This window comes from Triturus cristatus, chromosome 12 (genome assembly GCF_964204655.1).
Source record: "Triturus cristatus chromosome 12, aTriCri1.1, whole genome shotgun sequence".
Taxonomy (NCBI): Eukaryota; Metazoa; Chordata; class Amphibia; order Caudata; family Salamandridae; genus Triturus; species Triturus cristatus.
In genome coordinates this window covers 89,186,183-89,213,379 of record NC_140595.1, presented here as the reverse complement: position 1 = coordinate 89,213,379, position 27,197 = coordinate 89,186,183, and the positions used below count along the sequence as shown (strand labels likewise).

The 27,197-nt window shown below is 45.5% G+C and overlaps 1 protein-coding gene across 2 annotated transcripts in view; it reads right to left on the bottom strand.

The window, feature by feature from the left end:
• Positions 1-4,979: 4,979 nt before the first annotated feature.
• MTX1 (metaxin 1) overlaps positions 4,980-27,197 on the bottom strand; it is an 88,668-nt gene continuing 66,450 nt past the window's right edge. For both annotated transcript variants that reach the window (XM_085637072.1, XM_085637073.1), the window contains exons 4-8: positions 13,895-13,987; positions 12,579-12,761; positions 11,066-11,142; positions 8,325-8,479; positions 4,980-7,914 (exon numbers count right to left, since the gene is read on the bottom strand). In XM_085637072.1, coding sequence (XP_085493198.1) covers positions 7,685-7,914; positions 8,325-8,479; positions 11,066-11,142; positions 12,579-12,761; positions 13,895-13,987 — 738 coding nt within the window. In that variant the 3' untranslated portion in view covers positions 4,980-7,684. The remainder of the gene's footprint in view (positions 7,915-8,324; positions 8,480-11,065; positions 11,143-12,578; positions 12,762-13,894; positions 13,988-27,197) is intronic.

Below are 27,197 nucleotides of genomic sequence, written 5' to 3'. Positions count from 1 at the left end.
ATGCTGTTCAAATTACCTTAATAGTGACAAATAACTTTGTGTAGACTGGAAGGATAGCATGCAATCCAAGTCTCAAACATTAAACATCTCTCACTTTCAGTTACTGAAGAATGGTTATTTGCTACATTTTATTCGGCAGTATAAAGAGTTTTCTCTTGAAGGGATTCTTGCTACAATTAAAAATTTTAAATGCACTTCTATTTGCATATTGTCCCCCAAGACAGAATCCTACAGGCATCCCTTTCAGGTAAGCCATGATTCTATGCATAGATTGGATGGACGCAGCTTCTGGGGCATGGAGATGCTATATTTACTTCGTCCCAGGTCCTTAAACACATTTTTTGTATTTGATTTAAACTGGAGTCTATTATTGTTTCCAACAATTAACCAGTAGTGTATGTGCTGCTTGCATGAAGAGGATGATTCAGCGGTCAGGTTGCTTTTAAGAAAGAGACCGATGCTGAAGGCTTCAAATCAAGTGAAAATGCTTATGGAACCACAAGTGGGCAACTAAGGTATTTTTGGGGTATTTCCCTTAGAGCCCCCAGCAAGAATACTGTTATTCCAATGACTCCAACTCTATCACATTCCATATCATCTATCATCCACCAGGTGACCAATCCTTGAAAAAAAGTGTTTTAACAGACCTAATAACACAAAGCTCCCTGAACGACACCATAGACATTATTCTAGGAAACTTAAACCTGCATCTGGATGATGCTAAAGATATAACAGCAGAAGCCTTATCCACCCTCCTTGGAACTAAAGACCACGCTCAATACTGCAAAAAAGAAAAAAGCACAATAAAGGCTGTACCCACTGCAATAATTTCCAACCCTAATAACATATCCCTCCACTCCATGCTACCCACTGATTAGACCACCACCTAATACTATTTGATCTCAATGTCAACCAACCTAAATGCAGCACCCAAACTAATCATCCCAAACACTGGGCGAGGAATACGCATCCAATCCCTCAATCAGTTAGAATCCTTAAACAGTTCACAAATTAGACCTCCTCCCCACCTAACTTCCACCGACGACCTCACCTCCCACTACCGGACCAAAAGACCTCTTAACATCATCAATCAGCAAAACGCCTCTTTCCTGCAACATCCAACTGAAGACTCTAAAGCGCAGTGAAGAGTTCACCAAGTTTTTCTCTGAAAAAATAAACTCTCCCTGTACCCCTCCACCTCCTCTCCCCAAATATGCCCCTTCTACTATAGATGCCCCCCCTTGCCACACCTCCAAGCACTGGTGATCCCCCACCCAAAAAAACTCACTTCCTCAATGAGCCATCACTTACAACTGAAATACAATGAAAACTGGACCAAATTTGAAACTCTCTCCGATTAAGAAAATCATCAAAATACTTGCATGCTTAAAACTGACACTGCATCTCTCTGACCCTCATCTTGTGAAAAATCTCAGACACATAATCTCCCCAACATGGACTAAAATCATTAACTCCTCCTTATCCAGCGGCTCTATGCCTGCCTCCCTTAAACTTGTTAAAGCCACCCCCAATCAAAAAGCCAGATGCTTGAGCCCCGGCTACGCCATGGACAGATGGTTGCTGCGTGGGGGTAATTACCACAGAGCGTTGTACTCGAAGTCGTCGGACTTAACCCTTACGGGGCCCACCAGGGTGGCCGTGCATGTATGGAAGGTGGCGACGGATTCACTGGGCTGGAAGGGTAAGCTTACCCTTGCCACCCCTCTGTTTGACTCCGATATTCTGGGAAAGCTCTGGCATACAAAAGGGTTTGAGAAATGGGACCTGATCGGTATATCCAGGGTTGGAGACCTTTTGGTTAAGGGTAGGGTAAAGTCATTCGAGGAGCTGCAGAAGGAATATGAGCTAGGGAGCACGGAGTTCTTCCGATACGCTCAAGTGTGCCACGCCTTGCGGTCAGTCCTTGTAGAGGGGGAGAAGGTGCCTGACTCCTCTCCGTTAGAGGACCGGATCCTGGATGGCCATATGCCAGAGAGTACGATCTCGCTCATTTATAAGAAACTAATTAATGTTCGGGCGGATCTTCTTCTAGGGTTGCGCGATCAATGGACCAGGGATGGCCTCGAACTAGATGATGAGGATTGGCAGTATGCAGTTTCTTCTCCCAAAGAGGTCGCGATCCCCGCGCGCCTGCGGCTGGTGCAGCTTAAAATACTCCATAGGGTCTACGTGACGGGGCCCAGGCTGGTTCATATGGGTTTCTCTGAGGAGGGCTTATGTAAGAGAGGCTGTGGTATGGTGGGCACCTTCCTACATATTATTTGGGAATGCGGTGCGATTATGGAGTTTTGGAAGCGAATCCACGATGTGATGGGGGAGGTGACAGGCATCGTCATGCAGCCGGAGGCGCGGTGTTGTCTCCTGAATGTTTGGGGTCCTACTGACCACGACGCGGCACAGACTCAGTGGGTGACCCTAGGGAACATGGTAACCAAGCGCGACATCGCTCGCCTGTGGGGCTCTGCTGGGCCTCCTACATTGACAGCGTGGATGGAAAACATGGACTGGAGCATGTTCAGGGAGAAGACAGTGTATTGTGCTCGAGGGCGCCCTCGGAAATGGCACTCTGTATGGGCGCCATGGAACCAGTACAGAGGGGGCATATGCCTGCCCCCAGACCCGGACCCGCCTGAGGAGCAGCTCTCCCCTTAGCTTTCTTTCCGGCTTTGTACTCCTTGCTGGTATGTGTTTGTCTTCTTGAGTCTCTGACTTCCCCTCCTTTCCCTTACTATAGACCTGTGTCTGATGGACGAAATGGGGCTCGCTCCCCCTGATGGGAACCCTTTTTGTGCTTTCAGTACTTATCGCCTTGCTTGTGTTTAGGTTTGGGTTTGTGTTTATTTAAAACAGAACCTTTGATTCTCCTGTCAGTGAAATGTGGACGCTCACATGTGTTGTGTTTCTAAAGCTGCCGTGCCTCCGGGTTGTCGGCTGAATAGCTGTGTCACTGATTTAAAAGAATAAAGGTTTTTGGGAAAAAAAAAAAAAGCCAGATGCTGACCCGAACGATTACAGACCTATAACTAACATCCCTCTCCTTGCCAAAACTATTGAAAAATGTGTGATCTCAGAACTTAACCACATTGCAAAATTCAACTTACACACCTATTCGGATTCTTGAAAGGCTGAAGTATGGAGACTGCAATACTGAACATCATGGATGACCTATACAGATCTCTGGACTATGGTCAGGCCTGCCTCTTAATCCCCCTGGAGCTCTCCACGGCCTTTGACACAGTCAACCACAACATTCTCCTAAACACCCTCTCACAACGTGCAGGCATCAACTGTATTGTCCTTCGGTGGTTTGCCTCATACTTGAACCAACAATCACACCTAGTCAAACTAAACAGTTCCACCTCACCAGCAGTATGAGTCCATCAAGGATCAAATCATGTCTTCTGCCTTATTGCAAGGGGTTCCTTATTGAGGTTGAATGATTCTGAAACAAGCCAAAATAGCCTACCATCTCTACGCAGATGACACCGAACTCTACATTAAAATCTCGTCATCTAAAGACAACCAACAGCCTCTCCATGGTACATTCCTGGCTGACTAACAACCGCTTAAAGCATAACCCCAACAAAACTGAACTCCTTATCCAACCAAAAGGAAAGCCCTATCCAGTCCACAACTGGTTAGACAACCTAACTTCATTGAACTGTAAACTATCCATCTCTAATACTATCAAGTCACAGGGGATTACACTTGACAAAAACCTGACCATGAATGACCATATCAGTGCCGCAACAAAAAGTGCCTTCTACATGTTGAAATACCTAAAAAAGAAAGAAAAAAAAAAAGAAATCGAACCATGAATCCCTCATAAAGACCTAAAGACTAGTGCAATTCTTAGTCCTCTCCAAGTTGGACTACAATAATGCAACGATCACGGTACCCCAAAAATCTACCTTATCCCCATGAAATCTACACTCCTCTTCAGTGAGAACTGCTAGGATCACATAACTCTCACACTTCAAAAACACACTGGCTACCAATCGAAGCAAGAAGTATATTCAAAACAGCCTGCATTACTCAAAGCTCTCTACACTGAAAAAACTAACTACCTCGCAAACAAACTATCAAAAGCTAGCCGCAAGAGGCCTTTGCGAGGCTGAAACACACTGCTCCTGATTCCGCCTAAATTTAAGAAAGATTACTTGCCTGTTCATTCTCTCGGAATGCGCCTAGAATTTGGAATGCCGTGCCACAGGAACTACGTGATACTCAATAATTCCTACATTTAAGAGAAAAAGTTTAAATACTCCTTCTCAACAAATACTTGAACCTTCCCTCCTAAAATATTCCAGGCCTGTCATTGCTACTGCCAAACTATATTGTCCATCTACTACACCATATATTGTATTTTTATCTTTAATTTTTCTTCTTATGTATTCCTTGTATAGGTTGTTTAATTTCTGTAAAGAGGTCTGATACCTACGGGTCAAGTACACGCTATATAAAAATCTTTAAAAATTAATAAGTCCCTTTAATCTTGGCTCAAACCAACATAGGCTCTTGCAGAAAAGCACATGTTGAAGAAATGTTTCTTCATTTAGTGACGACCAATAATTTGAAGGCAAAATTGTGAAACTCTGCAAAAATGTATAGTGTTATACAATTCAGTACCTTCCTGTATGTAAAAAAAATAGCACTTTTGGGTGCTCCATTTGAAAAAAAATATTTTAGAAAGGGCATGTTATCTTTTCATGAGTCAGAAGCTTGGGCAGTGCTACACCATTAAAAATGGATGGAATGCTCCTAGTGTAAAACATAGTCTATGCCCTGGGAGCCTAGTGCAGAACTACTGACTGACGTGATAAAGGATTGACCAATGACAGAAATTCTTGATTGCTTCTTATAGACATACACAAGCTCGCATTACTCCTAATGGCAACCTCTTGATGCCTATTAAAAAAATCCCCAAAATCTTAACAAACGAAAGTGGTACAAACAAGTAATAAAAACAATATTTATTGAATGTTGAGTCAGGGTATAGACCGTGTTCTTGCTACAGACTGCTTTATGTTATCCCATGGATGTTGGCCCATCTCCGCGCACACCTGTCACTTGTTTCTTTTACATACAGCTTGCTAGCAGGTTTTTGTTGAGGACTACAAACCAGTCACTTCCAAGCTGGACATGTATTTTTACGACAGGCGTATTGCCGTATTATTGACTCCTCTTTTACCATACGTTGGAACTGTTTAGATGCAAAAGCACATGCAGTGAAACAAAGAAACTTTAACAAACCGGCAGTACCACATGATCCAGCACAGACAGAGGCTCCTCCCTGGCGTTGTGGACCAGGAAATGGTAATCCAGAATTGGCATATCTGGAGTCTTTTGCAGGATATTGGCGGGGGGTAGACAGTAGTGAAGAAGGGTCTGTCGATGGTCAAGAAAAGGGTTGACTGGACAGTCCTTGTTTGAAAGAATGTGTGCAAAGGGGTGATTGTGGAAAAGAGGAGTGTGGCAGATAATTCCAACATGTGATATACAAAGCGAAGAAATATGACTAGACTGGTATGTGAGGGAGTTAGTTGGTTACAGGACACTGAGCAGGAAATGGAGAGCAAGTCACTCAATGGCCTCAGTGGAATAGTGGAGGTGTGTCACTGGACAAAGCAATGAAGTCCAGCTCAAGAAGAAAAAAGTTGCTAGACAGTCAAAGTATGAAAAGATGTGTGTAGAGGAATATCATTAGACAAGGTAGAGTGGTGTGGGACATCCATCACTTGTTAAGCCATGTGAAAAGATGGCATCGGTCACTAGACAGGCAGAATTGAGAAACTATTTGGTACAAGACAGGGTGAGTTACAAATGATGATTGTGTCAATGGACAGTGTGATTGTGGTGACCACCCTCTCGACCAACACATAACGCGGAACAGGGCACAAAAAGATCCGACCAGTATACGTTGACAGGATGTGGGCTGGGACACCACTTCTTTCACTCACAAAATACCTTCATCGGACACCGATGAGCAAACTGGATGGCTCAAGAACGTAAATGGGTGAAGACTGATAAAAAGATGGGGGGGGAAGAAAGTAGACGCCCTAATACGTAAAGGAAATACAGAACAGCCCTGAGCAACAGTGAAGCAAAATAAAGTAAATCAATTAAAAACACAGGAAAATGACAAAACAAAAAATACTGATAACTCGATGGTAAAACCTGTGATCAATGCGGTTGATGCATCAAGAAAAGTGGGCAGGACATACACAGAGTTGTTAATCAGGGTAGGGGTTATGTCTGTAGAGAAAGAGAAGTGTGGAAGGATCTGTCAGCCCTTTCTGGGCTGTCAATAAGGAGAAGGCTGTGGTGGTAGGGGGGGGGGGGGGGGGGGGGGGGGGAGAGGATGTGTGTGTATCCCACATGCGCTACATGTGGGATATAAAACGCCTGCGTGGTCGACAGCTAGACCTATTTTGGTGCCTGAAATTATGAAGCTGTGCGACCCTCCCTAGGGAAAAGGCAGGACGGCCTGTGGTGAACCACATGTACGCTGGTATTTGAGCATGAAGAGTGGGTGTGGTTACCGGTGAGCCTTCCACAGACGTGCATTTACTGAGAGGTAGGCAACCACATCTCAAGCCATGGTGGTGCGCGACAATGTAACCAAAAATAGATAAATGTGATGGATCTTTAATGCGTGTCAAGAAACAAGGACTTCATGAAGTGAACACCCCAACTGAAACGTGCAATTATAAACTTTTTCCTTGAAAGATTTTGCCTTTTTTTGTATTTATTTTTTATAAAGAGTTCATGGTTTCAGCTCTTCTTTCAAAATACCCACATAACACACTTTCTTGGATCATACACATCTCCGAAAATTATTGTTGCCACCGGCACCCCACGCCTCACATCCGCAACACCCACCCTGTTAAGCACGAGGCCTGTCATATAAACACACAAATGGTGAATAGTTGGGCAAGCGGTCACTTTTGGGAAGGTACCACGAAATCACTGCCATCCTGCATGGTCTATGTGACAATTGAGCCTAGGGTGTCAGCGCCCTGCCTGCAGTGAGCCATTCCACTGTAAAATCTGAATACTGTAGCCATCTTTTGGTGACTTGTTCGATTGCATTGGGCCGGATGTTTGGGGTCTTTTGCTGTTTACGGTGAACCTCTTGTCTGCGGTTCTTCCGGACAATTGTTGACCACTGAAAGTTCTTTGGGTAAGCACCTATTTTAGAATAGGGTGCTTAAGGTAGATGTGATTGTCACATTTGCAAACTTCATGACAAACAGGAGGTGAGGGCAAGCAAGCTCCCTGCAAAAAAGTGAGGCAGAGCTTTCAGTCAACTGGGCAAACTGGCAGGCAAAAAGAAGTGGGGATTCCCATCACCTGTGCAAGTCTACAAGTAGGTGGGCAATTCCCCTCTGGTAAAAGCAGGGATTGTTAAGAATTTCCTGGTATGGAACCGTCATTTGTTCTAGTAACACATAGCATAGTCTGCTTTTGTCTTGTAGGATGGTGCTTAGTGAAACGACCAGAAGATGTCCCTTTTGTTGAGCAGGAGAAGACTCCAACAGATGGTCCCCTTTTGTGTGTACTCTCTGCCAGGCAGTCGATTCCTCCATCTTGAGTTGTAAAAGTGGCTTGGACATGACAACTGCCAGAACCAAACACCAGCCCTCGGGGCTCTCACTGTAGGTCAATCCTCTTCTTCATCATCGTCCTCCATGGTGATTGCATGGCGCCCACTGTCACCCTCCGACACCCGCTGGATGGATACGATACCGCTGAGCAAAGCGTATCCAATCATGGCCAACACCCCCACCATGACAGACAGCACTTGGGTCCGCCTCTTGTGTGGTTCTTCTTCAGAGTCTGCAGTCTCTGCAGAATCTCCAGAAGGCGTCTTCAGGGGTGCCTGTGGACCATCTATAAACAAGGAAGGAATAAAGAGAGATAGGTTAGAGACACAGAAAGGTAATGTCATTTAACAGTGTGCCCGTTGAATCTGGGGTAAACCCCATTACAGGGCTGTGGTTTAGGGTGATTGGATGGGAAATTCTTTCTATAAGGAAGCAATTATCTGCGTGCTGTATGGAAAGCAATACAAGTTAGAACTTGGAGAGTGGGTGGGACTTAGACAAATAATTCAAGAGGAAAACTGAAGATCTAGGAGAACAGACTAAAGAGAAAAGGTGAAGCTTCTCTAATAGAAGAGCTGGGCCAGAATCAGTCACGTTTCATGGTAATGTCCTAAATAAAATGGACTCTGTCCCAACCTCACACCATCATTATGTACTCGGCATATCGAAGAATACTGTAGAGTGCCATGTTCTTACCTCCGTCCCAGGTGAAGTAGATGTTCAAAATGGACGTGCAGTAGTTACAGAGATTGTCTAGAGACCTCAAGTGCTGCTGCAGTTTGCTGCTGGGCAGATGTGCTTTCAGCAAAGGGGCCAAGTAGCTGAAGACATGTGCATCGAGTGAGGCCGGTCTGCAAGAGAGAACAGAGCGATCAGGAGGCACAAGAAAAACAAACTAAAAGAATGGGCTACAAGTGATAACTTACAGGTTGAAAGAACAACAAAAATGGTCAATGGCAAATGCAAACCAGATAGTGTCCATTGAGACTTCTCTAGGAGGCTGACAGTGAGTAGTCTTCTGTTAGAGCGTTCTTGAGAAGGCGGACTAGTCCGAAGTCCCCTAGGGTATTCTCCAGAAGTAGTTGGCAGTATACTAGAACATTTGAGGTTGGTGGTCGTCAGGGGCCTCCAATGGTATTCCCTAAGATGCTGGCAGTAGTCAGCAGTCACTGATGCCATGCTTTTGGAAGCTGGAGGCAACTAGGAGTCCCCTGAAGATTTCTCCAGGAGGCTGCAGGAGGTAGAAGTTCCCTAAAGAACTCTCAAAGATGCCTTTTGTTGTCAGCAGCCCATGAAGCATTCTTTGGGAAGCTGGCGGAGTCAGGAGCAAAACAGAAATTTCCAGGAGGCTTTTGGTAGATCATTGTGCGGCTGAACGCTCCAGGAGTCCAACAGTCTTCGGTCTGTTGATAATTCCGCAGCAGACTTTCAAAAGTATGGGGTCTGGGTTACCTGGTTCAGGAAGTCGGTATTAGTAAAGGGCTTTAGCTCCCAATTATGGCGCTCTGAGACAGTGGTTCTTAACATTTCGATGGCTGTGGACCCCCCCCACGTAATCATTAATGGACTCCGGGGACCCCCCACTGAATCAATTTTGGAATCATTACTGGAATCCTGGGAACCTGGCCTAAGCAATTTCGATTATTTGAACCACAATACTACACACAAATACAGAAACAAGCATCCATCTAACAAATGCACAAATGGTGAAATATTTTACTTAATTCACAAACAAATATTTATTTAATTTTTTGGGGTAAAAAAAAAAAATCAACATTTTAATAGAAAGGTTGGAGCGTTTCTAAATTCAATTGAGGCCACTCATCCATAGTATATTCTGCTAGATGCAGTTTCACTGCACCCACAAATCAATGAGAATGCCAACTTAATTTTTAGCTTCCAATTTCAATTATGCTTCTTTATTTATTCGCACTTTATTAATCTGTTAATTTTATTTAAGTCTCTAAAACAGCATAGACCCCTCCTTGAGTAAGCGTCGTGGACCCCCAGGGGACTGCGGACCACAGGTTAAGAACCACTGCTCTACGGCATACATTACATTTGGTAGCCTGGGTTCAAAGAGGGAAAGGGTGTTTACAGAGAACCTATTAATGGGCGTCTGGCCCAGATGAGGCGCTTGCTTTCTCTAGAGGCTGGCTTTGAAGGCCTTCCCGCGCTCTCTCACCTGTGGTCCCTGAATAAGCACTTTTGTGCACAGATCATACTGCACCACTAGTCAGCTCTCTGCCCTGCACAAGCAGCCTAATTCACCTGGCAGGGTTCAGATCATAACTCAAGCTCCCTTAGGGCCAAGCTGACAAGGATCCCTCTAATGAGCCCAGCGCTCAGGTAGCTTGCGGCTCAGGTGGGCTAGCAGCTTCCTGGCAGAGAGGATTTGTCGGAATGGGGGGAAATAGCGTGGTAACCCACCAGGACTTACTCTCCCGAAATAACTACCATTTCCTCGGACAGCATAGGCCAAATTTAAGATACAGTTTTTAAGTTAAAAATCTCATTTAGTTAATTTGCATGTTTAGAGATGTGTGCGCAACCTGCAAGCCTGAGGATCAAATCTCCATAAAGGGCATACCCAGTCATATCGTATTTAAAGGTCGATTAAATCAATAGCAGTGAGCTAATTAGTTTATGAAGCAAAGCAATGGTTTAATTACAATATGAAGAGACAAAAACTCTAGGCCGCAAACAAAATTGTTATACATTGTTTCTGGGCTGTTAGCCGAGGTATCCATGCAGTGCACGTGAATCTCAGGGTCAACTGCAAAGCCAACAAAATGCCTGCATGTGAATTCCACAGCTTCCCTCAAAGTATTTGCTTTATGGCTGCCCGCAACACCTCTTCCAGGCCCGCACTTTTGTCAACGCTGAAATCTTTGTGTGGGGTGAGGGCAAAGACCACAAAAACTATTCATCCATAATATCAAATGGATGTTTCCTTCTCTGGGACTGCATTTGGTGTGCAGGTTATGGTTGGCACGGCTGTTGTGCGAGTTATGAATTTTGGTCCTAATCAGAACTCAGTTTTTTGGTGTTTTTTTTAAATTTGTAACCATAATTTCACTTTAACTGTGTTTGAGTTTATTAAGTTTCGTTTAAACATGTCAACTTGTTATAACCAAAGCAAACAATAACTTCACTTTAAACTTTGTTTCCCCCCAAAAAATAATACATACATATATATATTTATAGTTAGCACCAAGAGAACTTATCATGAACGTGCACTGTATAAATGGCCTATAACATGCACACACACATATATGTGTGTGTATGTATATATATATATATATATACACACACACACACACACACACACACACACACACACATACACACACATACACACATACACACATACTTTTTCAAAAGTCCCTGCGCCAATAGGCTCATCATAAGCAATCCATAATGTTGCCAGTACTTACGCGTCCCCGAAGAAGAACTTCTGGGTCCCTAGCCTCTGGGAGAGATGGGTCAAACACTCCTGTGCGTCCCTGTAGAGCTAAGGACAAATAGATGATGTGTCAGTTTAGCAGATTTATATTGTGCATTCGCCGAACATGAGGGCTCACAGAGCACTTATAACTCACCCTGTGGGCCATAAGTGGGAGCAGGCATCATTGGGGAACAAGTGTAATGCAGGTGGAGCTAGGACTTCTCTATGCATACTAGGGAGGCCAGCTGTTACCAAGCACTAGCCGTGGTAGATCCGTTTACCACTGGTGCCACCGAAGCTACAGGTACCAGTGCACTCTTAAAAACAACCAAGTCACTCCTTTTGTACTCTTGACCCTCCAATTATGGCTAGATTGATCAGTCAAGACGTACTCCATGATGTGTAGTATGTTAGACACGAGCACATCCAGTAAGACGCGATAATAACACTTAATAAACAATACCCTGTCTCAGCAGTTGCTGTTAAAAAGAAGAGATATTTTTTGTAGGTAAAGTAGAGCTGTTAAATATATGCTCAACAAGAAATAAGAGTATTTCCCAACAACTTCTGAGGCCTAGTTATGAGCTTAATCACTTTTATAATAGTTTGGGTCACAGAAACAAGGGTTATGTTTCTCTGTGGCTCCAGGAGTCAGCGACAATGATACAAATATATTGTATGCTAAGATGTGCCTGCTTATGGCGCATGAGCCTAGGCTAAGATGATCCACATCATTCACCAACCTCAAGTGAAAAAGGATTCTCAATCCACGAGAGATTTCTGGTTGGAAAGATTAAACTAGTTCAAAGCAGAGGTATTTAAATTCCTACACATTGCAACTTTGCAAGAAAAAAAATAAGAACATGTGAACTTTACGAATTATAGAGCTACCAAATTTTAAATGAAAAGTTGCAGAAAAGGGTCTCTGGGCAGAAGTAGCATGAAGGTTCACACTGGCCTGCGATGCTACGTTTCTGTAGCTCTTGACTGTTTTCTGCAGAGCTGCCCCTGCCTGACAGTTCAGGGCACCTAACCCTGCACCTGAAACCTGAGACTGCCCTACAAACGTTCAGGGAGGACCTCAAAACTCACCCCCTTGCCATTTTCTTCTTACCCATGAACACATTTCCCTGTTCTCCCCACCTTCAATGTAATTTGTATGTGTCTGCTGCGTAAATGCATCCAGAGGCAAGGGTGGAATGTATTCCTGTTGCTACATATAGTGTTCCTCTGCTCTCTTCTGGCTAGGCTCATGCTTTATACTTTTTTAAAAAAAACCTAACAAATAAAAAATGACAAGCCCAGAGGTGAGGGAACAACTGGAATCCGGGAATGGGTGCCAGAGACACAGATGGCCTGAAGTTGAGCCATAGTATAATTTATAAACAGGTGTAAACACCAACTTAGTGGACACACATAACAGAGAGTGACAATGCAGGACACATATTCCAGCAGGCTGATGTACAGTAGCTGCGTAGATTATGCAGTCCACCAATACACACCTCCTTTTCCAGTTCCTCCTCGTCCTCGATCCACCGGTCTCCCCTTAGTGTCTGCAGTCGTTCCAGGTGCCGCTTGTGCATTTGATTGGGAAGGAAGAAATTCAGAGGGAAAGGGATGGCCTCCGCATACCACTTCCTGGTGTGCTCCACGTAATTCTTGGAATCAACCCAGAAGGTATGGATCTGCAGAGGGACAGAACAGGTCTGAGAGTGGACAAAAACTGTAGAAACCAGAGAGGCCCCAGGAGAGCAGTGCTGCTATCCCACCTCTTAGCAGGATTTTAAAGGACCAGTGCAGGGGGAATGCCTACAGGCAGTTGTGCATAGGCAAGAAAATCAAGGAAAGCACTTGGCTCAGAGTTTAGCACTGAACGATTGTCTGACCGAGGCTACGGTGGGAACCATCATATAGATCCAGGATCTCTGGGAGAGTGGTGTAAAGAATTGAAACCAGAGCATGCCCATCCTTTCTCCAAAACCAGACCCGTTTAGTAGATTATTCACCTAGAGGTGCCTACAAACAAAAAACTCTAATGAACAGTGGCTCATCTGGTTCGATCGATGGCTTTCCAGATCCGAACGAGAGGGTTCCCAGATAGAGAACACACTACAATGACATGACAAAGGTGGATGGTGCTACACAAATGTGAATAACCCATCTATACAATGCTCTAATGCAATTGCTGTGACAAGTGTAGACATCAGCTTTATCTTGGTCCCCAGAGAAAGACATACATTGTGTGCAAATAAGTCTAAAAGACAGCTAAATCCTGGGCAATATTATTGTAATATAGCATGCGAGTGGAGTAGGAATATGGAACATCAAACCTGTTTTTGCAGATAGCAATTTCCAGTGTTTCCTTGCACTTTCTGATTAAGTTAGCTAAATGTGGGTCAAGTGTGTTAAGCTAAAGCTAACAGTTGGAATAGCCCTTAAAGAGGTTTATGATCATGGTTTCAGTAGCATGTGGAAAGAGATTTTTTTCCAGGAAGTATGAGACGTGCAATGTGAGGAGATTGAGGAGAAAAAGCTGAACATTAAGCAGACAGCAATTTGAGAGAAGCATCAAAAGAAGTTTACGGTAGGTGTGCAGTAACACAACGTTGGTAAGGAACATCTTACTTTACTGCAGTATTAAGATCATAGACTTACAAGATGTGATCCCTAAATTCTCTGTAATAATTTATGCCTTCTATGAAAAGCGGTCTAGAAGTCATGGGCAGGCAGGGTGTCAACCCCGGTCTACTGTGAATATTTTCATTCCCGCCCCTCTAAATTGTGTCAAGTCGAGTCTTTTGTCATGACAGACACTTACATAAGCCGGAAGCAGCTTTTCTTCCAATAGAGACACAAATGCCATGGTATCTGCACTTTGTGTAGCCGAAAGGTCGTAGTCTGCATTATATTTCTGAAAAAAAAGAATAAAAACAGGATTTTTTAAACTATCAAGAGAAGAAAAACAATGCGTCCAGGGGCTATGGCTGTTTGTGTTCTCTATTTGATAACAAAGAAAATGGATTTAGGCACATGACTGGCCAGAGAAAGAATAGGTGAGTAGTCCAGGCTAACTCTAGGATGTGATTGTGGGCTAGAAATTCAGATACAGAACAAGATAGAACACACAAACGTAATGCCCAACCTAAGCTATAGCGTCTATTTATATTCATGCAATAAGTCACTTAAAATTAAGACATTCATTCAAAAACAGAAGATGCTACTATGTTCTGTATTACTTCAGTCAATGGGGTACAGCTACTAGAAAAACAAAAATCAATATAGTATCAATCTTGCTATTATAAGCCCGGCATAATTACTTGGCAGCCCTTGGTGCAAGGTGAAAGAACAAATTGAGCTTGCGTCTGTATGGTTGAGATTCTGGCAAAAGTAAACCCGATAGCCCAATATCTTCCTATCAAAATCCCAAACTGTTCTTAAGTAAGGGTGCCAAAGGCGAGTTCACACACAATATTGGTGCCTAGGTGACAGCGCTATCGAGGGTCTGACAGGTAGGGGTTCTGGAGCACTAAGAGCTGTCGGAGGAGAGAAACCAGTGAAGGGATCACCGATGTGCTATAGAGGGCATGCACAACAATGTCCCCCTGGAGCTACTAAACGGGAGTGGATTGTATCTCAAACCTAGCCAGGTGCAACAAGCTTTGATCGGCTCAACCATCAAAGACTGGGAACTGTTTTTGTGGTTTTTGTTTAGTCAGTGGCCTTACACAGTTCGTACATTCTGAATTGTTAGGGTAAGCAAGATTATTTAATCTTTTCCCAATTTGGAGAGGTGGCTGTAGTAAAAGGGACACTACTCTGAGGCTTAGGCTAAAGAGGAAGTGAAGTGTTGGGTACAAATGGTTTCCCCTAGGGTACAGCACAAGCTCAACAGGCGGAACGCAACTCTGCAGCTGCTTGAGCTCTGATGGGGCTGGTGGCTGCAGGGCAATTGTTGTTGGCTGATCAACAAGTCACTGCTGCACCAGGGTGGCTCCGCTCCTTGAGGTGCCGCGACTCCTCACCTCACTGAGCAGTTCCGCTCCCTCGTCTTCTTGTGTATATCTCCTAGCCCTGTGCTTTTCCAGTGAGCACTGGTGTCCACAGGCATTCACTTCATTGTACAAAATGATATAGTAAGCATTCAACAGCCTTGGCCGTCGGTTTCTGATTAAACAATTCCAACAATAATCAGAGGAAATGCAAGAGATTCTTGTCCACTTTCAGGCTTCTAAAAAGTGAAGAAAGAAAATAACTGTCCTGAAGTCACTTCAAAGCGCGATTAAGGCATTCAAAAAAAGAATATTGCCTTTTTTTCCAAAATAAACACCTTCCACAGTCACAAAATAAAATACATCAATTCAGAAAATCTTTCTTTCGGTTCCTTTAAACCATAAAAGATAGAACAGTACATACAACGCATAATACAAATAGTGCATCAATACCATTTCAACTAGTTATGAGAAAAATATAAAAGAAAGAGGCTTATAATAGCCTAACGCCCTATAATTAAGAATATAAATACAATTTTAAATATATTAAAAAGGCATCAAAAGATTAAAATGAGGATATGATGTATTGGCAAGCCCTATTGCATCGTCCATTTGATTGTTCTTCCATGTGTTAGATAAAAAAGAAGAAAACAATTCAATAATTATTCCAAATTAATACCTTGTTGCAGTAATAAAACTCCATAATTCCCTTCAGCATACGCAAAATAAATTAGTCAATGATTTCCCCGAGGTGCTTAATCAGGTTCACTATAACTTTAGGCCTGCTTTGGCCCTTACGAAGCTTACAGCTAGTAAGAATTTACCATAAACAATTACTTGAGCTGTGTTGGTCTTTAGTATTCTTTCTGCTTCTTTGCTAGATCGTGTTCCTAGGTTTTTACAAATTGGTATAATCCATTTTTTCATAGGCTTAACATATGCAGGACAAAAGAGTAAAACATGCAAATCATTTTCTTTAACTTTATCTGGGCATAAAGTTCACAAATCATTGTCAGTTCCATCATAATTAACGGCCCAGCGAGATGTAATTGCATTTATATTCAATACACCGTATCTAAATTTCATATATAAGGTTTTTGCAAGTTGAGGACGCACTTCATCAAGAAAAAGCTCAAAATTAGCTGTGTCCTTAAACAAAAAAAATCTAGTCGTTAGCGATCCGTTAGATGGGCCATGTGACACACAGCTTTGAATATATACCCAGAAAGTAGATTTTAGCAGTTTCTTAGAACCCGAAGACAGTGCTGTTGGATCGTCCCAAAACTGGGACAGGCCCAACTTTCTAAGCCATATGAAGACGTGTCTAAACCACAAAATACATCTATTCTGGTCCAACTCCATAATTTCCTCTAAACCAGACTTGGAATGTATTAATTCTGGGGTTGACCATAGCCTTACCCAAAATGTAAGGGGTCTTAAAAGTGCATAATGGTCAGTTCGTTTTACATTCAGGTCCAGAATAATTGGAGTTAATGGTGTTTGTAAAGGGAGACTTAGGAGCATTCTATAAAATGTATTTTCCCCCACCTCAAAGATCCTTTTACAGTGGGGCCCCCATATTTCAGCCCCGTACAATGCTGCTGTTTGTGCTTTGTATTTAAACACCTCCAGTGCTGGAGAGAAACTGCCTTAGAAAAACTATTCCTATGCTTTTTAGGTCTCGCCTTGCTATCGCGTAAGCGATCGCAAAGCGAGTCTATTGTAAGCGGGTTTGAAAAGTGCTCCCAAAAAGCGGATTGCATGGCTAGCACGCGCACAATCACGCGCATCGTGCCACCATGCAATCTGCTTTTTGGGAGCACTTCAAAGGGTCCGCTCCCCCGCCTGGAAGGCGCTCCCCCGCCCCCAAGCGCGCGCGCGCCACGCTCCGCCGGGATTGTCTTATTAATTGTTGTTTTCCTCCCGTCGCAGACCTCCATCGGCACTTCCTCCCTGTCTGCACTCGACCCCTTAGTGTGTACGGCAAAGCGAGCAAAGTTGCTAGTTTCTCTGGGAGACCTCTCATTGATTGTTTGAATTGCTCCCACCCCGTTTAGGATCCTGTCCACATTCATGATGCAACCATGTAAGCGATGGTCTTCTATTCTGTCTATCGTGTACATGTCTATTTATAAAATGTTAACACTCTCGGGGTTGCTCTGACTTATTTTCAACAGAGCTCTCTCTAAATCCCTCACCCTCCCTCCGTCAGTGACGCTCTGGGTTGCTGTTGGTTTCAGCTCTCTCATTTAGAAGTGCATTTTGGATAATTACTGTAAAATCCGTGTTATTGTTTCGCACCCGTCTCACATCGGTAATGGATGTGAACTTAAGAGACGGCAGCATCTGTTCCAGGCCGGATCCACCAACCATGCTCATTCTCTCCTGTCACTAACTTTGCAGAATGCGCTCACCATTTTCACAGCCCACCCTTGTGAACCACGCGTACCTACCGTTTGTCACCACTTCCACGGACCGCACAGACTCGTAGCTGTCACTGAATACTTAAACCTGCTCCACAGAACATGCTCACCCAAACATCTAGTCATCTCCACAAATTGTTTTAACACACTGCTTCACAGACCGCTCCAAGCACTGCACCTACACTAACCGCTTTTATCCACATAAAGGTGTTACAAGGGTAACACTGTGTATCGCCAAGTGGGCTGTGCGCTTCCAGCATCTTCTGAAGCTCTGCGCATTTTTTGGGGAAGTAGCTGGACACCACAGCCCACACCATTTTGTAGAGAAAGGAGTAGAAGTGGGTCTGACCTACACAGCATTCTAGTACCACTGCAATACCAGTGATATGGTATTTAGCATGAAGCAACCCCGCCATGATAGAAGCTGCTCAGAACCTGATGGCCGCTTTGGCAGTGCACACTACTAAACAGCCCTTTAAGAGGTATGAGCTGCATGCCTGCCATGGGAGCGAGGTCAGAATGGGCCACAAACTAACTAGCCAGGGCTAATGACGGGGTTCTGAACTGTCCTAGTTGATCGGTCTCATGGTAGTTACTCAAGAAGCCACTTGCCTACAGCGTGACAGGAAACGTGACAGCTACGGTTTCTAAAATCCTCACTTGTTCGCTATTTAGTAAATGAATGTTAGCAGTGACGATGCATCGTCTTCAATCAATATTGTCTTAGAGGGTAACATTGCGTTTTGTGGAATGCAGCAGCCAAACAATATTAGACTTGGGAGTCTAAAAATAAAATGACCAGCATGTGGTATTTTTTCCTCTGGATATGTAATCCTTACAAAATGTTGAATAGAATTTTTTGAAGCTACGTTTAGCACAAGTAATTGTGTATGAAACCAGATAGTCAGTAACCAATGACTAACAACTCCAACAAGCATTTGCAATACAATAGGTCTCGCATTTACAAGAGTTTAAGCTATTGGCATTGTAAATGACAATGCCTTTTATTTAGGTTTTAAAAACTAAAACAAAAATAAAAGTCATTGTAATTTACAATGTCAATAGCTCAAACTCGCGTATATGCGAGACCTATTGCATTGCAAATGCTTGTTCATTATAGGTAAAGAATTTTGGAGCAAAGCTACCTTACTTTTTTCCATTTGTAATTTCCATGACAGCTTTGTATCCAGGGATATACCCAGATAACTAAAACTCTGTACACACTCCAACTTTTGGCCATTCAGAGCTATGTCTTTCCTAAAGGTTTCATGAGGATTTATGGCCATGTATTTGGTTTTACTAGTGTTAATTTGTAAACCTTTCGCGTTGCAGTATGTGTAAAAGGAGTCTATTAGGCTTTGCAATCCTTTGGGTGTCTGGGATATTAATATGGTGTCGTCAGCGAATAAGAGCGCTGGCACCAACTCCCCCCCCCCCCCCCCCCCCAATTTTGGTGCAACATTCATACCACCATTCAGAAAATTGGGTACATCGTTTACGTACAACGAGAATAAAGTTGGTGCCAGTACGCATCCTTGGCGTACACCTCTTCTTATTAGGCCTGGGCTAAAATTCCATTCCGCTCGCGGAAATTGCGATAATTTGACATTTTCACGTTCCGCGGAAAGCACGAAATTGACAATTTCCGTAATCCGTATTTTACCGGAAGTTTTTTGCTTGCTCGCGCTGTAAAATAATACATTCTCGCGTGCGCGCGATCGCCTTACCTGAATCCCCACGTTCGCCGACAAGTTTTCCCAATCCGGTCGCGTTCTCCACGAGATGTTGGATTGTTGGTAGCCATTTGCGCTGTCTCGCGACAGTTCGCGCCCGCAGTAACGTCATTCGTCGCGCGATCACATCTTTCTTCTCGCGATCATGCACCGCGAGACAAGTGAAAACAAGATGGCCGCGCCCGCGAGAAACCGCATGGGTAAGTTGGCGAGCCGCGACCACGCAGAAAATACTGTGAACGGGCGGGAAAAAAACTTCCGCATCTTCGCGATATTTCCACGTGTTTGCGGAGATTTTTAACATTTTCGCGATAATTTGCGAAAGTGAATTTCGCAAATTCCGCCCACCCCTACTTCTTATAGGGATTGCTTCTGTAAGTTCGTCCCTCGGACCCCACCTTACTTTTGCATAATTGTCTTCATGTAGCCTTATTATCTGCTCAAGTAAGTCATCAGGCACCCCTTGGCATCTCAATGTATCCCATAATAAGGTCCGTGGAATAAGGTCAAACGCTGCCTTTAAGTCTACGAAGGCAACGTAAAGATGTCCTTTTCTTAGTTTTACATATTTCCAACACAAGCACATGAACCTAAAAACCTGGTCCATTGTGCTGAGTTTTGATCTAAAACCTGCCTGGAATTTAGTAATGACGTCATTCTCCTCAATCCAAGTGTTTATTCGATTTTAAAATATGCCTAGCAAACATTTTCTGTAAAACATCTATTAAACTAATTGGGCGATAGATTGCTGGGTCATAACGATTCCCTTTTTAAAAAATTGTAATCATTTCAGGCCCTTTCCAAGTTTCCGGGATTGAAGCACCCGAAGCTATGGCATTACATAGATGATTGATATATGGTCCCCAGACGCTAATGTCATGCTTCAATAAATCACCCAGAATTTTATCAGGTCCCTGGTTTGACTGCACTAATTGCCTGTATTGTTTCTTCTAAGGTAAAAACTATTTTAAAATCATTTGTATTGGCTACCAGTCCATCGTTAGGATGCGGAATACTATTTCCTGATACTGCATACAGACTTGTAAAATGGTCTACCCATGTGTCTGCATCAAGATATAGGTCTTTAATATCCTTCCCCATCTTGTCCCCTTTAGCTACAAGCCTCCAAAAGCCCAACTGGTCCTTGGTCTTTGCTGCATTGAGTAGATCAGACCAAATGTCATCGTCCCAATTTTTTTTTTTGCGTTGTCAAGTGTTTTCTTATATTTAGTCCTGGTCTCCTTAATGCTAATTGTATTTCCATTTTTTATTGCAGTTATCAATTCAGTCTTTACATCACGACAGCCCTTATCATACCATGGATTCACCTCTTTATTATGGCTTATGTTTCCTCCTTTCTTTTTCCTTGGAATGTTAGTCACAATCGGTATCAGTGCTACCAAAAGATCTTTGTGCAATTCCAAAAAATGATCCTTCTCTATTATTGAATCTATATGGGATTCAAAAGTGTCTGCAAATATATTATAAATATTTGCCAGGGCATCAATATTCCCAAAGATATGTGGCCACTTCAAAGAGCGACGGTTGTTACTTACTAGAAGGTCATCAGAAATGATATTACAATCCTCGCTACTTCAAGGAAAAAAGCTGGTTAGATAAGGACAGTTGAAGAGGGTGATGATCACTCTCTATTCTTGGGTCAATTTTTAAATCAATTGCACGAGACCAAAGTTCCAGTGATATCAGTATATAATCAATATTACTCTGTGAGTTATCTCTGCAGAATGTGTGCGCTTTTGGCTTGTCCGAAGGTAAACGCCCATTGCAGGCTCTTAATCCATGTTATTGGTCATATCTTCATCCTCAAAAATGTTACCGAGCCCTGTCACTGGCTCAAAGTTGCAATTTAGATCCCCACCTATTAATACACTTGCCTTTGTCTCTAACGAGTTTAAAATGGAATCCAAGTGATCTATAGTCAATGATTCCTTGGAGGCTAGGCTGGGTCTGTTATAGAGGTTGAATAGATATAATACTCTTCCATCCTTGGTAGTAATTCTCACACCAATAATATCTTGAGATATTATACTCAATTGGGTTATTTCAATTGCTAAGGTTACCCTTATCCATATCACGAGGCCCCCAGATGGCCTCTCACTTGCCGATGGAATTGCATCCGCACTAAATGTCTTCTAACCAACTCTATGGGGGTTTGTAGGGCCCAAGTCTCTTGTAGGAGACAGATGTCGCTCTGTTCGATGTACTCATGCCAATCTGAATCTCCAAGATTCCGATTGAGCCCTGCTACGTTCCATGAAATGAAACATAGCTTTGATGACTTATCTATTGTACCAGCAAGTTGGGACGCATCTCTCATATTATTATTGATGCTACTAGCATCACTGATACTTGTAGCATCATCTAAGCGGTCAAAAGTAATTGACAGGGGGATAGATTAAATTTCCCCCCCCTTCTTGCTTGTTCTACTCTTGTGAACCTCCTTCTTGTAAACCTACTTCATATACCTGATTTTGATAAACCCCTGGTCCCTTTTTCCTACCAGTAGTGTCCTGGTTCACTATTACCTTTTCCTTCCTTACGTCATATGATTTCCTCCCATGAAGTTCTATCATTTGCTGTCAATCTACGGCTTCTAAAGATGAGAATTCCTGGTATCTATTCCAGGTTGAAGGAAAGCCATCAGTATCACTTCCAAGCCTCCCAAATTGTGGTCTGTAAAAGTATCCCAGAGGTAAAGCGTGGATACAAGAATTCTGGAGGAACATCTCCTCCTGGACTCTCAACAAGCTACAGACCATGTGCGGCCGTCTGAAATTTATGACTATACAATCCCCTTCTATATTCTTTAAGGAGTTGCCTACCCACCCTACCCTGAGAACCATCAAAATATCATTCATATTTTGTGGCTTAAATTTTTTTAACTTGGTTAACCAATCAACAGTTTTATTTTTAAGGTTAAGCCATGACTCTTTCTGTTCTCTCTTAAGGGTAGGAACCCCAGTTAAGACCAAAACATACAGACATGCAGCTGGGGGTAGACATAGAATATCTGTGTTGGGAGTGGGATCAGTTCCTTTAGTGCTGTGCATTATCTCTGGACCTCTAATCATTTCCAGGGGGTTTGTGGCTACCTGAGCGCACAATCTAACATTGGAACCTTCGTCGCTAGCATGCACTGCCTCTATCCTGCCCTTTAGGATTCCATCCCTGTTCAATTCTTCAGTCAAAGGTGTTTCTACAGCTTGCCCACTACATGTGCCCTTTGTTCTACATTGGGTGTGTGTCGGTGGATCTTTAGGTTTTGTTATTTGCTGTACTCCTTCCTTAAGTGTAATTTTAAGATCCTCACTTAGTATATTTGATTGTTCTATTGCCGAGTTTAACTGCTCTAATTTTGTATCCATAGTACTAAGTTTTGTATCAATACGTTCGACAATCTGGGATAACATTCGGCCAAATGCAGCCTCAAAGACTGATAAAGCTATTCGCTCCACCTGGTCGATGCCCCCACCAGATAAAACAAAAGATGAAATAGAGTCAGACTCGGTTTGGGTACCAACTGTATTGCATATAGTTCCCTCTTGTTCATGTGAATGAGTAGTTTCATTGGGCAAAATAACAAACCCACCTGTGTTTTTTTTTCCTTTGGTGGAAGTTTTCTTAGAGCCACTTTTACTATTCTTTTGAGGCCGTTTAGCTTTTACTTTTAAAATTCCTACTTGTTTCGAAGTTCGTAATCTCGAGGTTATTCCTAGCTTACTTGAATCAACCAAATTAGATATCATAGGAGAACCCAGAGTAGGTGATGCAACAGGGACTATTAACTTGCTAGAAGCAGTTGGTGTTGGACTGGTTAGGTTTAGTTGCAACCTATCAACAGGTTTTGGTGAACAAACTTGTCTATAAGTAGGTAGCCTAGCCGGATCGAGTGACAACCGTCTCTCTGCCAACTCGATTTCATGTGCTAAAAGAGATTCTGCTCTAATAATAAAAGCATCAAGGGTGCCGGCAGCACCGTTTCGCTTGCTAATTTTTCCGTTCTTCCTTTTACTTAACTCAATATATTTATTCCCGAGAACAAACGAGGATACAATTACAATAATAAACAACAGTTAGCCGTATAGTTTCTTATAGACTCACAGCTACAACGAATGCTTACCGCTATAGTACAATTTGAGTCAATTCTTAAAGGGGTGGCCCAGTCCAGTCACGGTCGGGCGCAGACGGGCCTGCCCTTGGCCCGGGCTTTGCCCGGGCTCGACCCGCGCCGGTCGAGGTAGCGCTTTATAGCGCGATGACCACGCCTCCCCCAGCGGCAACTGTTGTCAGTGCGGGCGCTGTGGTGTACCCTGGGACTGGGAGTCCCACCAGGATTAGCGGGGATTAGCAGCAACAACCAGCGGCCCAAAGTTCACTCCAAGAGCAACAGGGCCATGCAGGTCAATCCGGGGCCCAACGATTAAGGGTAGATGCTGACGAGAATACCAAATGCAAAGAAAAGTCCTCTAGCGCGACCACATCAATTATGTATCTCAATACAAGTCAGTTCTCAGATTATTGTGGTCATTTTATTGTTATTTGCCCAGGCAAAACTGAGGTATAAATTATGCAGTGATGCCCCACTGCAGGAAGTAAAAGGTCCCCAAATCCACCGCCTTCAATGCACACCGCATGTAGTACTTTCGGAATGTCATCAGCTGTGTCACTGGTCTTTACAGCCAGATAGCAACTATAATTTTGAAGTCAAGTAGACCCTTTCATGCTGGTGATCACGAGCCTTAAATGCTTTAAGACGTCACAAGTAGGTGGCATAACCGGTTATATCAAGATGGCGGTCGCACTCTAGGAGTGCTCCGGACCCCTCCGTCATCCGTACCGACATCCGCTGACATCTGCTGCCTTGTGGCCCCCGGATCCGTAGCCGCTGTTTCCTAGCAGTTTGCCCTGCCTGTTCGAGCCTTCATCTGCAGAGACCGGCCTGCAGTGACCTTTTCTCGCCTGTTTTCCCACCTTGCCTCAGCCATGTTGGTGCTCGCCCCCTGAGTTGCCGGGCCTTGAGCGATCGCTCCTCACTGGATCTAATCATCGTGGGTACTGCGGACACCGCGGCGTCCCAGCAGTGTACCCCACCCGTGTGGGGGAGGGGGGGAGGGAGGACGGAGAGACCTGTGTTTGCAGCGGGGCACCGGGGCTGCGGTTCGGCTCCCGGTCTCCGTCTGGCGCTGCCCTTCATCCTCCTGCTGAGGGTTTGACGACCTGGCGGTGCTGGCCCCAGCCCGGTGCTTACGCTGTGGGGACCCCTGGTGAACAGCTTTCATTTCGGACGGCGGGGCGGCTCCTGAAACGTCCCGGGGCCTGGTGCACGCTGACTTGCCCGCCGGGAGCCTATGTGGTGGGGACCCCTGGTGATCGGCAGGGGACGGCGCAGCGGTTCCTGAAACGTCCCAAGGCCTAATGCACGCAAACTCGGCCGGCCCGGGGCCTACGTTGTGAGGACCCCTAGTGATCGGCCGTCACGGCGGCTCCTGACACGGCCCAGGCCCTACTGCACGATAACTCAGCTGGTCCTCACCCGAGTCGGGTGGCAATCGATCTGCGGTCAGCAGGTTGGAGCTGGGGATCGGCCGTTGGTTCGGGGTTCGGGCAGCGGGCAGGACTTGCGCATGCCCCCCCACCCTTCTCCTCTTGCGCCCCAGCGACGCTTCAAGGCTTGGTCTCCTGCTGTTGCCCTCGAGTCCAGTGGCCCACGTATCATCTGAGCTGGGACCCACCTTCCGCCTCCTGGGGGCTCAGTGGCGTGTGCTGGCGGGGTGGTGAGTCGTCCTACACAGTGAGGGGGTAACGGCTGCACTTCTCGAGCAGCGGGGTTGCCGGAGGGGATCTTTGCCACCTGCCCCCCTCCCCTACTCTCCTCCATTCCTCTGGCACACCGCCTCAGCGCTTGCGGCCTACACGCTAGATCGGCTCTGCACTTGGGGCACCCGGGCTGTCCCCCCTAGATTTCAGCCCTCAACCTGGCCCCTTTCTGGGCCTCTTTCAGGACTGCTTCTCGCGCCGGCCAGCCGCAGTGTCTCTCCTGTCTGCTCCCTTAGCTCTCCACGTGGTCGCCTTTATAGCCTCACGGACCCGGCCTGCCCTTGGTGCTCGTCCTCCCCACGCCTTCCCTCACCACAGGCTCAATATTCATGCCACTGACTGTGCGGAGGATCCCGCTGATCGGCTGAGCTCTGTCTGGTTCCTGCTACACCTACAGAGGCGCCCTATTCGGGGGGATATACACGGTGCCTCGGCTGGGCTGCGAGGGAGCCTGTGCAGCTCCAGTGGACGGTGAGTGGGGTTCCCCTGCCGCCAGGCGGCCCTCCATACGCCCTCCCGACTCCAGTGGATCCTGTGCGGAGGCGGGTGCCTAACCGATCCGGCGCCTGGGAGTGCAGGGAGGCTCTCCGCGTTGCCTGGGTCTCCGTGGGCTCCCCCACTGCGCCTGCTCCGCACCACGGTCTCTGAGGACCGGAGACCTGACCTATGGATTCGCCCTCCGCCTGGGGTGAACTCGGCGCCCGGGCCGGAGCATTGACGGCTTGGGTGCTGCCCCCCTTGCGGCCAGGGTTGTTCACCTGTGCGCCTCCCCCTCCATCCAACCAGACGTCCAGGCCTGGGTCCTCAGCAAAAATGGGCAGAGACCGTGCACTGAAAACACCGGCTCCGGAGACTCAAACCAAAATGGACCAATACACTACCACTGATCGGAACCCAGCAGAGGGAGCGTCTGGTGGTCCTTCCCTCACTGGAGGTCACTGGAGGACACATTTCGACCATCCTACATGCGATCGGCACCTCCCAAGCCTCAGTGGAGGGTAGGATCAGCGAGGAACGGGTGGACATGGCCCTTATCCGTCAAGACCTCCGCAACGCCACGGCAAGAATTACAGAGGCAGAGTCACGCCTCTCCACGGCCGAAGACGAACTGGGTCAGCAGAAAACCCAAGTGGCTCGCCTGAAGACCCAGACCTCAGAACTACATTGTCGGGCTGAACATGCAGAAAACCACCCGCTACGGAACAGGGGGGACGAGCGGGGGCACACGGACACCTTTGTGGAGACTTGGGTGCAGTCATGGATACCTTAAGATGCTCCCTCTATGTGGCTTGCAATTGAACGCGCCCACCGCTCCCTGGCGACCAAGTCTCCCCCCGGAGCTCAATCCCGCTCAATCATCATCAGGATCCTCAACTTCCAGGACAGGGACGCTATCCTTAGAGAGGCGAGGGCCCACGGTCCCCTGAAATATCACAACAGTACAATAATGGTTTTCCCAGACTACACAAGGGAAGTACAGGCCCAACGTCGTACATATGCAGATGTCAAGCAAAAGCTCAGCAACCTGGGATTGAGCTACGGTCTCCTTTTCCCAGCCCGTAACAGAGTGGTCTTCCAGGGCAAGGCGATCTTCTTCGACACCCCACAGGCAGCCTGGGCTTGGCTCACGTAGGAGTGACCCCTGCGGACCCTGCCTGCTTCTCCCCCAACCCTGTTGGCACCCCCACGGATACCCTTATCTCCACCCAAGCCACAGCGTTGCCCTACGCACTCGTTTCACCTTCGGTTGAGCCACTGTTTTTTTGTTTTCACGGACAGCCTACCACTTGCACACTCACTGACAGACGACACACCACCTTGAACATATCACAACTCTCTACTCTAGCCGTGAGGCACCATTTCCCCTGGGATCCGGGCCCCTTCGGTCCTCCATGTCCCCCCCTAGTTACTGTCCAGATACACACTTACAGTAGACCCCTCCATGTCCTGTCATGGAACGTGAACGGTCTCCTGCACCGCATCAAACGCGCAGCAGTCCTCAAGTACGCCCAACGCCATGTGCCCGACGTGTTCCTCCTTCAAGAGACCCATCTCATGGGAACCCACTGCTCTTTTCTCTCAAGATATGGATTCCACAAGGTGTGGCCTTCCGGCTTCACGCGGGTCTCCTGGGGGGG